This window comes from Rattus norvegicus, chromosome 8 (assembly GCF_036323735.1).
Source record: "Rattus norvegicus strain BN/NHsdMcwi chromosome 8, GRCr8, whole genome shotgun sequence".
NCBI lineage: Eukaryota > Metazoa > Chordata > Mammalia > Rodentia > Muridae > Rattus > Rattus norvegicus.
In genome coordinates, this window is record NC_086026.1 from 84,954,088 (window position 1) to 84,966,433 (window position 12,346).

A 12,346-nucleotide genomic window follows, 5' to 3' on the forward strand; every position below is an offset into this window, starting at 1 on the left:
CTGGCCTGCAGGTTATCCTAGGCTGTAGGGGCTCCCGTTGTCACCAATTTCCTGAGGCCGATTTTCCCACTGGTGAGATTGAAATGCTAACAGATTTGGACTTTGAGGCTTTGTGAGGGTCATGTGAGATCAGGGCAAAGTGTCCAAAACACTCCTCATGAGGGGCTAATGATTTTTGCTTCTGTCTCCTCCCAGCCTGCCTAACGAGCCACCAAGCTAGAAGAAATTCTGGCAGACAAACAATCCCAGGGGACCTGTCCAAGCTTCCTCTTTAGCTGTTTGGATGGCCTGGCTGATCTTGCCTAAGCAGAGAGCCAAACCAAACTCCAGAGCTCCTGAGCCCACCCACTGGGCAGGGCAGAAACTGAACAGAAATCCCGACTTACTTTCTCAAAGTACATCAAATCTTGCCCTCCCCAAAGCTACCCCAGGCTTCGGATTATCACTGAAAAAGTGTATTCAGCCCTGGGAATCTTTAGTCCCTGTCTTAGAAGATCCACCGGGCTGTGCGCAAAGCGATGGCTCACCAGTGCCCCCATCTGGTAACAGGTGGTACTGCACCCTTTCCTGATAGCCCAACTGGAGCACTGCACGTGTGGTATACAGACATACATACAGACAAAACACCCATATACATGACATAAAAATAAATACATAAATCCTTAAATTTTAGATCAAAATATGTGTTTATTTTATGTATATGAGAGGCTCGCCTGCATATATGTCTGTGAACCATGTCATGCCTGGTGTCAATGGAGCCAGATCAGGGCACTGAATTCCCTGGAACTTAACATTATTAAGAATTGTGAACCACCACATGGGTGATGGGAAGAAAAACTGGGTCCTCTGGAAGAACATTAGGTATTTTTAACTGCTGAGCCATCGCCCCAACCCTTGACTCTGTGTGTGTACACATTATATGCATATACACTTAAACGTATGTAGCCTGGTTTATCCATTTAGTAAGTGAGCATAAGCTCATCGCTTCCATAAGCCAACGTTCTGCTAAATTCTGAGGCTAAAACGATGGATAAGGTGCCAGGCATGACAGTGCACATGTTTAATCCCAGCACCCGAGAGGCAGAGGTAGATTGAGCAACATGACTTCTGGGCCAGCCTGCTCTACAAAGGGTGCTGCAGGGAAGCCAGGGCTATAAAGAGGGAGACATGGACAGAAGGGTGGGGGAGAGCAGGGAAGGGGAGCACAGAGAGAGGCCGAGACAGAGACAAAGACAGACAGACAGAGGCATAGGGAATGAAAATGGGTGGTGGATAACCCTCTATTGAAGAGAAAGGAGAAGCAACTGACAGAGAGGTATCCTCCAGTCTCCTCCCCAGCATCTAATTCTCAGAAAGCCCTGGGATGCAGACTTTTCCAGATAAGGAAATGGAGACTCCCAGAATCTTGCCTAAAACACAGGTATGTGTACATTAATACAATACTTTCTCAGACTGAGAAGGCCCAGAACAGATGCATACGTGCACACACACACACACACACACACACACACACACACACACACAGGCCAGCACTGGAGACTGCTTCTGCAGTGTTCAGCCCAGAATTTGTGAACTTGGTCCTCCTTCCCATCCTAAAGGTCATGGAGAAAAGGGAGAAGGCCTAAGTGAGAGCCTATCAGTGAACCTGAACTGCCCGGGTCCTAACCCTGCCTTCTTCTCTTCCTGGAAGTGTGACACTGAGTGTTCACGGCCTTTTGTCCCTACTCTGCAAAAATAGCTTGGAGGTGGGGTGGGAGGTGGGGTGTCTGGGATTCCTTTCACAGCGACTCAGGTGAGCACTGAAAGTGTCACCAAGGAACCTAGCCCAGTGAAGTGTAGCTGCAGAGGAGCCACTGGAGTCATCAAATTGTTAAGGTCAATAAAACATAAGCAGGGCTGGAGAGATGGCTCAGCGGTTAAGAGCACTGACTGCTCTTCCAGAGGTCCTGAGTTCAAATCCCAGCAACCACATGGTGGCTCACAACCATCTGTAATGAGATCTGATGCCCTCTTCCTGGTGTGTCTGAAGACAGTGGCAGTGTACTCATATATAATAAATAAATCTTAAAGAAATAAAATAAAACATAAGCAAACCTTCATTCCAAAAGAGAGGACGCCCCTGACCCCAGCAAGGTCTGCCCCTGACTCATGCTTTTGTTGTCTTAACCCAGAACCCAGGCAGTCAGAACTCATTTTTAAAAGAATGTTTCAACTAGTGGGCTGTGAGGCACCTGTATGAAGCCTCCTGCCCCCAAGTCCCCGGGATGCCAAGGGCTGGGCGGTATAGGTTGGACTTCAGTAAGCACCCCTGGAGCCAGGAGACCAGAGTTTGTGGGCCATAGCGTGGTCTGCGAGCCTCAGTTTATTCTAGCCTCCTACCCTCACCCACCCCCACTCTCACCCCAACTCCCATCCCCACCCCCACTGTCCCACCTCCGAGCATCGCCCCGCCCGGTTCTCAGGGAGGGCGCGGTGGGCGGAGCCAGCAGAGTCTGTCACCGCAGCGCTCGCGTCACTGCCGAGGGGGCGGGCCCGGGGTGGCGTTCGGGGTCACGGAGGCTGCTGCTGCGCCCGCCCTCCCGTCGGGCCCCCGCGTCGATTCACAATCTCCCGCTTTGCGTTTCTCTCCCGGCTGCATCCGGACGAAGATGGCAACCGATGGGCTGCACGAGAACGAGACGCTGGCGTCGCTGAAGAGCGAGGCCGAGAGCCTCAAGGGCAAGCTAGAGGAGGAGCGGGCGAAGCTGCATGACGTGGAGCGTGAGTGCGAGCAGGGGGTGGAAGGGAAGCTCTCGGCCGGAGTGGACCAGACTCTCCAAGGGGCTGGCGGACCTGCGTGGGACCGATTCCAACGTCCCTGATGGGAGGATGCCGAGCCCCTCCCAGGGGGCGGGTGGGGAGGTGGTGACAGCAGGTGCGGGCGGGCGAGGAGAGACCGCTTTACAGTTCCACGTTGGGCTTCTCTGCCCCTGTCAGGTCCCTTCCTCTGCGTGGATTTTGAAGCTCCCTTTCCCATCTCTCCACTGTCCTTGGGGGCAGGGAGCTGGATGGCGGAGGGAAGCCGATGTGCTTTCTGCATCCGCCGGCTCGGCTTGGGGTAGGCCCTTTTAGGAGTGTTTGATGGATGCTGCGGCTGACATAAAAGAGCTAACGCGGTATAAATAAACTTGCCAGCGTGCCCGCATCCCAGAGACTCTCGGCCAGAGAGAGAACAGAGCTCGGAGTAGGGACCCTGCTTGGGCAGTGGTCTTACCCGTTCACCCTCCCTTACTTACGTACTCCCTTTCAAGGCCTGCCAGCCCCCAACCCTAACACACTTCTGTACGGTGCGCCCCCCCCCCACGCCCCTGCCCACCTTCCTAATAGGCCTTGATCTTTTCAGTTCCATTTAGAGAAGGGAACTGGGGGTCAGAGTGAGGCCTTTAGTGTTTAATTTCTTTGAAACTTGCTGGAAGTACAAAACCCTGGTTGTCTGCTCTCGGGGCCTTCTCTTAAGTTAGGAAGGGGCAGCTAACTCCTGTGTGGTTAGAAATGTGCTCAGATGTAAGTGGTTAAATGGTGGGTTTTGGTAACAAGATCAGGTCTGGTGCAGCTACCTGGTGCTTTGAGGGACTCACGCGTTTCCACGCCTTATCGCTGGCACTTATTTACCCAGTGATCCCAAGATGACTGCCACCGCTCCAAACGTTGCCCCTGTATCCAAAGCAGGAAGAAGGGAGAGTGTGAACACCGGGGCTCTTTTCCTTCTTAGGGAAAAAGCAAACATTTCCCAGAATTCCTCTCCTCCCAACATTTCTATCTGCACTTCATAGGCCATGTGGCCCCTGCCAGGGAGTCTGAAAAAGGGGGAGCCAGGCTGAGCATGTTGCCAGCCCTAAATGAGAAGTGAGGAGTAGGTATCAGCTGCGTGACATGGGCCTGCCTTCTCAGAGCCTTGTATGCTACAGATAGATGATGGTGTTGCCTCATCTTGGTATCAGTGCCTTGGACTTCTCCACTTGACAGCTTAGTCTTGTGGCTTGAGCAGTCTTTTTGAAGCCCCACACCGATGGCCCTTATGACATGAGCCCCCCACTCTAGCACAACCCTTCAGCCCACACAGAGAAACCCTTGTCTTGTCGTCTCTCCATCCCTTAAAGTCCCACTCTGACCACAGTGTCTTCCAGGTCCTTAGGAACCCTGGCTCTCTCCTGTACCTGGAAGCCCTGTCCTGTGTTCCGTCACTTCCCTGACATCAGCACAGACATTTTGATCAACTTCTGGAAGTCTTGCTGAGGGACATTGACTCTGGCCCTCCTGCCCCCTCCCCAGCCATGGATGTAGCCATCCTCCTGTCTCCTCTCGCTGAACTCCAGGGGCTACTGAAGAGAGGGCACCAAGAGACCTCTGTGGTCAGTGGCTAAGTGACCCCTGCATTGCCCTTAGTCAGATTTACCCTGGCAACTGTAAGACGTCAGCAATCTGTGGGAGTCTCTGTTCTGCCCACCTTTTATTTCCCTCACAGAAAGTGGGAGGTAAAAGAAGTGAGAGGCCTGTTTATAGATCTGAGTTCATAGATTTAGCCCTCGTCCCCTGCACACCTGCAAGGGTCAGCTTCCCCTCTCTCCTCATCTCAGGATACCCCTCCTCATCTTTAATTTCCCTTCCATCTCTCTACCTCTGAAAACAGTCACACACACACACACACACACACACACACACACACACACACACCTCTATCTTTTACTCACACAGTTTGTCAGCCCCTAGTGTGTCTGCCTCTGCTTGGTCCATAAAGATGCTGCAGTGAACAAATCAAGAATGTTCCCTTGTAAGTCTTTGGTCCAAAGGCTTCTAGAAGTTGGTCATTCAATAGGTAAGATGAGATTGGGTTAGACACGTGCTCTGGATAGAAGAGAGGGGGTGGGGATGTGGGAAATGAGTCTGGGGGAGCTCAGAGACTTCCAGAGACTGTGAGCTGGAGTGGCTCCCAGAAAGGATCTTTGAATGCAGACTCCTTACCTGTGTAAAGGACAGACTGTCCCAGAAAAGAGCATTTGAAATAAAGCAGCAGCACAAGCTGGGTCAAGGGAGCATTGATGTAGTGAGGCAAAGCTGAGGCAGGGGACTATGTTTGCTGTACTTAGGGAAAGCTGAGGCTATGTCTGGAGAGGCATAAACAGGAGTAGAGAAGAAAGTGGGGTTACAATGGGAGCTATTGGAGCATGGAGGGACATAGCGAAGGATTGGGTGCTATGCATGTGTGTGTGCACACGCACGTGTGCGTGTGAATGTGTAGAGACCTGAGGTAAACTAAGGTGAATGCTGTTCACCTTGGTTTTTATAAACAAGTCTCTCGTTTTACCTGGACCAAGTATGTAGGCCAGGCTGGCCAATGAGCTTGAGGGATCCTCCTGTCTCCGCCTCCCTGGACTGGAATGACAAGTGTGAGCCACTACAGCCAACTTGATTGACACTTAGGTCCTGATTCATGTGCCATCTCCCCAGCCCTAGGACTTGGGATTTCAAAAAGACTGAGTGAACTGACCCACAGACATGGGTTTTTTTGTTTTGTTTTTGTTTGTTTTATTTTGTTTTTGTTTTCTAAATCACCTCTCAATTTTTTATTTGTGTATGTGCATCCCCACAGAACACAGAAGACTGACTGGCCCTATGAAAACTAAGCTAACTTTCTTTTAAAACTTTCTGGGGAGGGGCACAATGAGACGGCTCAACAGGTTGTGGCCAAGGCCTAAGGACCCTGGTTGTATCCCTTGGGCCCACTTGGAAGAAAGAGACAGACAGCTTTGAGCTGTCTTCTGAGGTCCACATATGACACGTGAATAATTGGATAAAATAAATATAATTTTAAAAGAAATTTAAGGGTGAATGAAAAATCAATTATGAGTCATAGCTTGGTTGGTAGGGACAGGCCTGGGTTCCATTCTCTGCACGACAGAATGGCAATGCAGGCTTACAGTCCCAGCACTTGGAAGGTTGAGGCATCAAAAGGTCAAGGTTATTCTCCACTACATAATGGGTTTGGGGCCAGCCTGCGTTACATGAGACCCTGTTTAAAAACAAACAGAGAAGTAAATATTTTTAGTCAGTACAATAGTTGAAGATGAGAAACCGGAAGGGATCGATCGATTCCTGATCCAAACTCGGCCCTCAGTTCTGTAACTTTAGCACTCAGACCAGGGTCTTACTCTGTAGACTTCATTCCCTGGTCAGATCCATGGCCAGCATGACGTGCCTGAAGTAGCTCACGTGGCTTATATGACAGGGAGTCAGCCTACCTCAGTTGCACAGCCAGGAGCTCCTGTCTCCCTAACCTCCTGCAGAGAGCTCTTTCTCCTCCCAGGAAGAGTGGCCTGCCATCATGTTACAATCGCACAGCACAGCTTCTGTCAGCTTCCTTTTCACACCATGCTACACAGACTTCCACCGTCTTGGGGTCGTTAGTTCAGGCAGTCAGAAGTCTAACTTCTGACTGCGTGACTGGGTGAGTGGGCTCAGAGGCTCCAGGGAAAGCCATTCCCTACACCCACAGTCTGAGGGTGCTTGTGGTCCTCAGCTCACAGTTATGTCCTCAGTACCTAGAGCAGTGGCTCCCAACCTTCCCGACGCTGCAACCCTTTAACACAGTTCCTCACGTTGTGGTTGACCCCCAACCATAAAATCATTTCCCTGCTACTTCACAACTGTAATTTTGCTACTGTTGTGAATCATGATGTAAATATCTGATATGCGACCCCTGCAAAAGGGCCTTTCAAGGGGTCACAGCCCACAGGTTGAGAACCCTGGCTCACAGTGCTGTGTATTCCAACCACTGCTTCTGACATCGCCCTCTCTGATCACTTTGTTGTCTCCTATGAAAAGGACCTTCAGGATTACATCGGGTCCACCCAGATCATGGTCCCGTCTCAAAATCTTTAATATAAGGTGGCATCTTCAGTTAAGGTTATGAGCTTCCTCAGAAGCCATGGGTGTAGTGTGTCCATGGAACAGCCCATGGCACACCGAGATCAGGAAGAGTCACTGTCTCCAGCCTCAGACTCCCGATGCAAAGAACGTTCTTCTGTCCTTATCCTGAGGGTCGCACTCAGGCTGGAGGAGAGCAAGGAGTGTTTCTGGTACAGGTCGCCCTCCTCCACATTTCACTATATTCTAGAGAGCAGAGCTTTTTCTTATTAAAATAGCAAAATGAGGGGTTGTGGATTTAGCTCAGTGGTAGAGCACTTGCCTAGCAAGCTCAAAGCCCTGGGTTCGGTCCCCAGCTCCGGAAAAAAAAAGAAAAAAAAATAGCAAAATGAATAAAGGCCTAGAATCGGACAGTATGTTGGCCATGGTCTAGTCGGCACAGAATGTCTATAAAGATGTACGATTCTCTCCAGAGGGCTCTGGGATGTAGAGACGCTTATCTTTTTTTTTTTTTTTTTTTTTTTTGGTTCTTTTTTTTCGGAGCTGGGGACTGAACCCAGGGCCCTGCGCTTCCTAAGCAAGCGCTCTACCACTGAGCTAAATCCCCAACCCCGAGACGCTTATCTTTAAGACCCATGTCTGCATGCGCCATAGGAGGGGCTGAGTTTGGGGATGGTGTCAAGACAATGGGAGGAAGGAGGACAGGTCGACCTTAGAGTCTCAGAGTCAGAATGAGGGATGCTCTGGAAGGCGGCGGACAGAGACAGAGGAAAGAGCTGGCCGGTTGTGGGATCCTGGGCTGGGGGAGCTTTATCCAGACTCCCAGCTCCTCTGACATAGCTATTAACTTTGTTAAGAAGCAAAACTGAATCAGCAAATGTGTGTAAACTCCCAGTGTACAAATCCAGACTCCATTTGGGTTAATCAGAAGATTTGCCAGTCAGGGCTGATGACTTCTCTGTTCTCAGTGTGCTTTTGTGAAAGGTTTTACCCTCTAAACGGCCTGTGGTTGGAGCTCTGTTCCAATCTGAGCTCATAGCTTAGGGGGAAATCTAGGCAAAGCCATACTGTTGTCGGGCCTGAAGCACATGTGCTCTTTTCAGCCCTGGTACCCAGACTAAGAGAAAGCTGATGTCCAGACAGATGGCCTCCTGCCTGCTGCTCCACTCTCTAATGCCTGGAGAGGGAGCAGGAAGCCAGCCTGCCTTCCATTTCCTGTCCCCTTCCTTCTCCTGGTCTGTCGATTGGAGCATGCTCACTAGGGGCAGTGTTTCTAATGGCTCCTCAAAGTATCCGGGATCACTGCGGGCAGTTAGATAATTCGAAGGAGGTGGAACTTTACAGCCCCCCACCTCCAGGCACCTCTCTCCACCTCTTGCTTTATGTTTATAATTTTATAAACACTCTCAAGATTGAATTAAATGTATTTGAGACACGTTTTACATTTAACCCAATAGTTCCTCCTGCTACGTACAGGAGAAACTGTTTTGGGGAGAAAGAGGAGAGACAGGACTTCATGTATTCCATTGCGGTCTCCAGGTAGGCTCTGTGGCTGAGGATGACCTTGAACACCTTCCAAATGCCAGGATTCCAGATGTGCACCCCCCACGGCCAGTTATCCAGTGTACCTGAAAGCTGAGAGACAGCTCTGTCCTGATGGAAGGTTGGTCTCCCAGACTGAGAGATTCTTCTCACAACACCAGCTAGATAACCCTAGTACTTTCAAGGCAGCAGAAGTTCAAAGGAACCTGCCTGCCTCCATGAATTGAAAATTATGTCCTTGCATTGGTCTTGCCCTTCCTGAGAGGTAAGAGAGCCAGTGTGGCTCGCTGGCCTCCTGCTTGCTGGTGTAGCTACCCTTGGAGCCCAGACGTTCTCCCTGGTGATTTCACAGCTTAGGTTCGCTCACTTTTGTGCCGTCTAGACCACGTCTAGTAAGATGTTGCTCTAAGAGAAAGCTGAGGGGACACTTCTGCAGCTAAAGTGGAAGCCTGAAAACCACTGTGCACTTGCCCAGTATTCTCAGATCTCGAGCTCCATGCAGCTAGGACTGGCCGTCATGTTCTGCCCTACTGACCCGGAGCTCAGCATAGAATCTGGTCACGGAAGGAGCTGTGGATGTGCGTATTGTGGTGCTCTGATCTAACTTTCCATAACCAGTCAGAGGTTAAACTAGGACAGGCAGTCTCTTAACTAGCCCTGACGCTCACTGACCTGGCTACCTCCCATATGGGAATCCATGGTTAGGGTGTTGCCAGTGCCTGAGTGTCATTTTCCTTGATTTTTCTGAAGACTCATAGCCACATTACATAAAGTCAATCCCACTCTTGAAGATGTGTGAACCTGTTCTCAGGGGCTAAAGTGTGTGTACATAAAGTCCTCAGTCCTCTGAGTTTTGGCTTCCTTACTTAGAGGAATAGGTCTTTAAAACTGGGTCCTCACCTGGCACTGGTGGAGCACATCTTTAATTCCAGTATTTGGGAGGCAAAGGCAGGCAGATCTCTGAGTTCGAGGCCAGACTGGTCTACAGAGTGAGTTCTAAAAGAGGCAAAGCTACAGAGAAACCCTGTCTCAAAAAACAAAAACAAAAAGGAAGAAGAGGAGGAGGAGGGGCAGGAAGAACAAGAGGAGGAAGAAGAAGAGGAGGAGGGAGAGGAGGAGGGGGGAGGAAGAACAAGAGGAAGAGGAAGAGGAGGAGGAAGAGGAAGGGGGTGACACTGGAGAGATGGCTCAGTGGTTAGGAGCACTAACTGCTCTTCCAGAGTTCAATTCCCAGCAACCACATGGTGGCTCACAACTATCAATAATGAGATCTGATGCTTTCTTCTGTCTGATGCCCTCTCTCGTCATGCAGGCATACGTGCAAATAGAGCACTCATAAAAAATACATAAATAAATTGATCTTTTTTAATTAAAAAAAACTATGTCCTCAAACTGTTGTATAAAGCCTTCCACCTATACCCAATTCAACAAATGGGGCATAGTGTCCAAAGTCTTGGCACGGCAGAGGGAGGGAGGGACGGAGGGAGGTTCCCACCTGTCCTTTCCTTACCTCTGTTCTTATGCCTCCTTTAAATTCAGGAGCTTATGGCCTGCCAGCAAGGAGTCCACCCTGTGGCTTCCTGGAATCCACCCTGTGGCTTCCCAACCTCACGGAACAGCCTCAGTTACTGTCACACTAGAGTGCTTGGTACCTGTGTGCTGCCCTGTCCCATGGTTCCAGGCTGTGAGACAGCCTTGTTCTTCTAACAAAGTATTTGGCATGGTATTTAATACCTAGTTGGACACTTCCACTTCCCTCTCGGAGCCGCAGCCATGGCTGCAGGTTCTGACTGTGCTGGTTCCAGAGTATTCAGCAGTTTAAGATGCATGGGCCTCAGCTGAGCAGGAAGGCAGTGAAATAGCAGACGCTGTGGGGATGGCTCAGGGAACAGGCGCCTTCAGATCAGCTTCTAGGCTGTTACAGTCACATCAGACTTTGAGGGATCTCAGGAACGTGGCACAGCAAATGCTTGGTCTCTGAGGAGAGTTCTACCAAAGAGCAGAGTCCCCTGATGGGGGTTTCCTCCCCAGTGTCATCACCATACCACGCTGCAGCCAAGGACAACCACTCAGATGACAGTATACGGAGGACAAACATTACATCACTCTGCTCTCTGAGACAAGTTCCTCCGCTGTCTCTGATGACATCACACCTTCGGACTTTGATTTTCTCAGTTGAGAATGCCCACTGAGAGCCCCTACCTAGACGCATTCTGTGCATGCAGATGTCACCCTACAGCCCAGTGCAGCCTCTGTCATCTGGAGAAGCTGTGTGCCATCATCTCCGGTTTAGCAAGCATCCCCTCCGAGCCAGGCTTGAGTCGTTAGCAAGAGGGACTGAAAATGGAACAGAGCCTCAAGAAGAGAAATGACTTGCTGGAAGGCAGATGGCTCTGTAGCCCGGACAGGGCTCTCAGTTCCCTGAGGTGGCTCAAGCAGCACACACCACTGTCTTCCTGAAGCTTCCCTGCCAGCCGCATTTCCTAACCAGTTAGCGTTCCTATTGTAGAAACCAGCATGTGCCTTACTTCTTTTAAAATTAAATATATCATATTCCGGAAGAACAACCTGTCAGAAGGCAAAGGAGAAATCCTACCTGCCCCAGCCCCACAAATACATATTTAGCTCTTTTCCAATTTTTTTATTTCCTGATATTTAATTTTTTTGTAATTCTTTAATTCAATGCTTGTAAGATTTGGCAGTTAGAAGCAGAGCGGAGTGGGTTGGGAGTGAATCCGTGTGGGAAGGGAAGACTTGAAGAGAAAAGAAAATTGATGGTTGGGATGTGTTAAAATTAGAGTTACGTAACGATGGCCCTCTTTTAGCTGGTGAGACATATTCGGTTCTCTCTCTCTCTCTCTCTCTCTCTCTCTCTCTCTCTCTCTCTCTCTCGATATTGAAAAGCTAGGCTTCCCCTATGCTGAAACCAGAGAAGCGGCAATGGTATGGACATGGGGTCTCAATGTAAAATATTAAACAGAGATGGCTCAGGGGTCAAGAGCACTGGATGCTCTTCCAGAGGAATCTGAGTCAGTTCCCACCACCCACATGGCAGCTCACCAACCAGTCTGCAAACTCCAGCGCCCTTCTTCTGGCCTCTGGGGACACTTCCTATACTTGGTGCACATACATGCACATGCAGACAGACACTCGTACACATAAAACTAGGTAAGCCTTTTTAAAAGAATTAAATAGGACATGCTCCCTAGTGGTGGAAGCTTGTGTAAAAGGCCTGTAAGAATTCAGAAAACTGAGTCTGTTCTTTAATTTTTGTCAGTAGACCTTTCGAGGACTCTATCTGTTGGTGGGCTGTCCGTGGAATCACTCAGCTTCTCTAGGCCCTGCAGCATGAGCACTGAGCTCTGACACAGCATTTTGTAATGTACAAGAGCTTTTACCACTGAGGTTTTCTGTCCTTTGAGTGCTTTCATTTTGTTTTGGGGCCCGGTAGTCATTATATAACTCTAGCTGGCTTTAAACTCACCTGCCTCGGCCTCCCGAGCTCTGGGGTTACAGATGTGCACCACCACACAGACACAGCTAGAGTTTTCATAGGAACTTCATGCCTTTGCTCTTCTTCTCAAGGGGCACTAACAGGGATCAAGCTTTCTTGGAGAAAGGACTGATTTAATGGTTCTCATAGGGCAAGAAGCCTGAATTGGGAGCTCACAAAGAGAACGAGATGTGGTAGGAAGTCCTGAGAACCTGCATGATGGGGCTTCCCTGAGCCATGCGGACAGTTCGAGCATTTGGAGCAGAAGCACAGAAAAGCTGAGAATGTCGCTCAATAGTTGAGCGCTTTCCTGGCATGACACCACATAAACCATGAATGGGGGCACATGTCTGCCATCCCAGCATGGGGGAGGTGGAGACGGGAGCATCAGACATTCAAGGTCATCTT

The 12,346-nt window shown here is 49.8% G+C and overlaps 1 protein-coding gene across 1 annotated transcript in view; it reads left to right on the forward strand.

Annotated features, from left to right (window-relative positions):
• Nucleotides 1-2,541: 2,541 nt before the first annotated feature.
• Nucleotides 2,542-12,346, forward strand: part of Gnb5 (G protein subunit beta 5) — a 28,948-nt gene continuing 19,143 nt past the window's right edge. Inside the window, exon 1 of the mRNA NM_031770.4 lies at nucleotides 2,542-2,760. Within this exon, the coding sequence (NP_113958.1) occupies nucleotides 2,649-2,760 (112 nt within the window). The 5' untranslated portion in view covers nucleotides 2,542-2,648. The remainder of the gene's footprint in view (nucleotides 2,761-12,346) is intronic.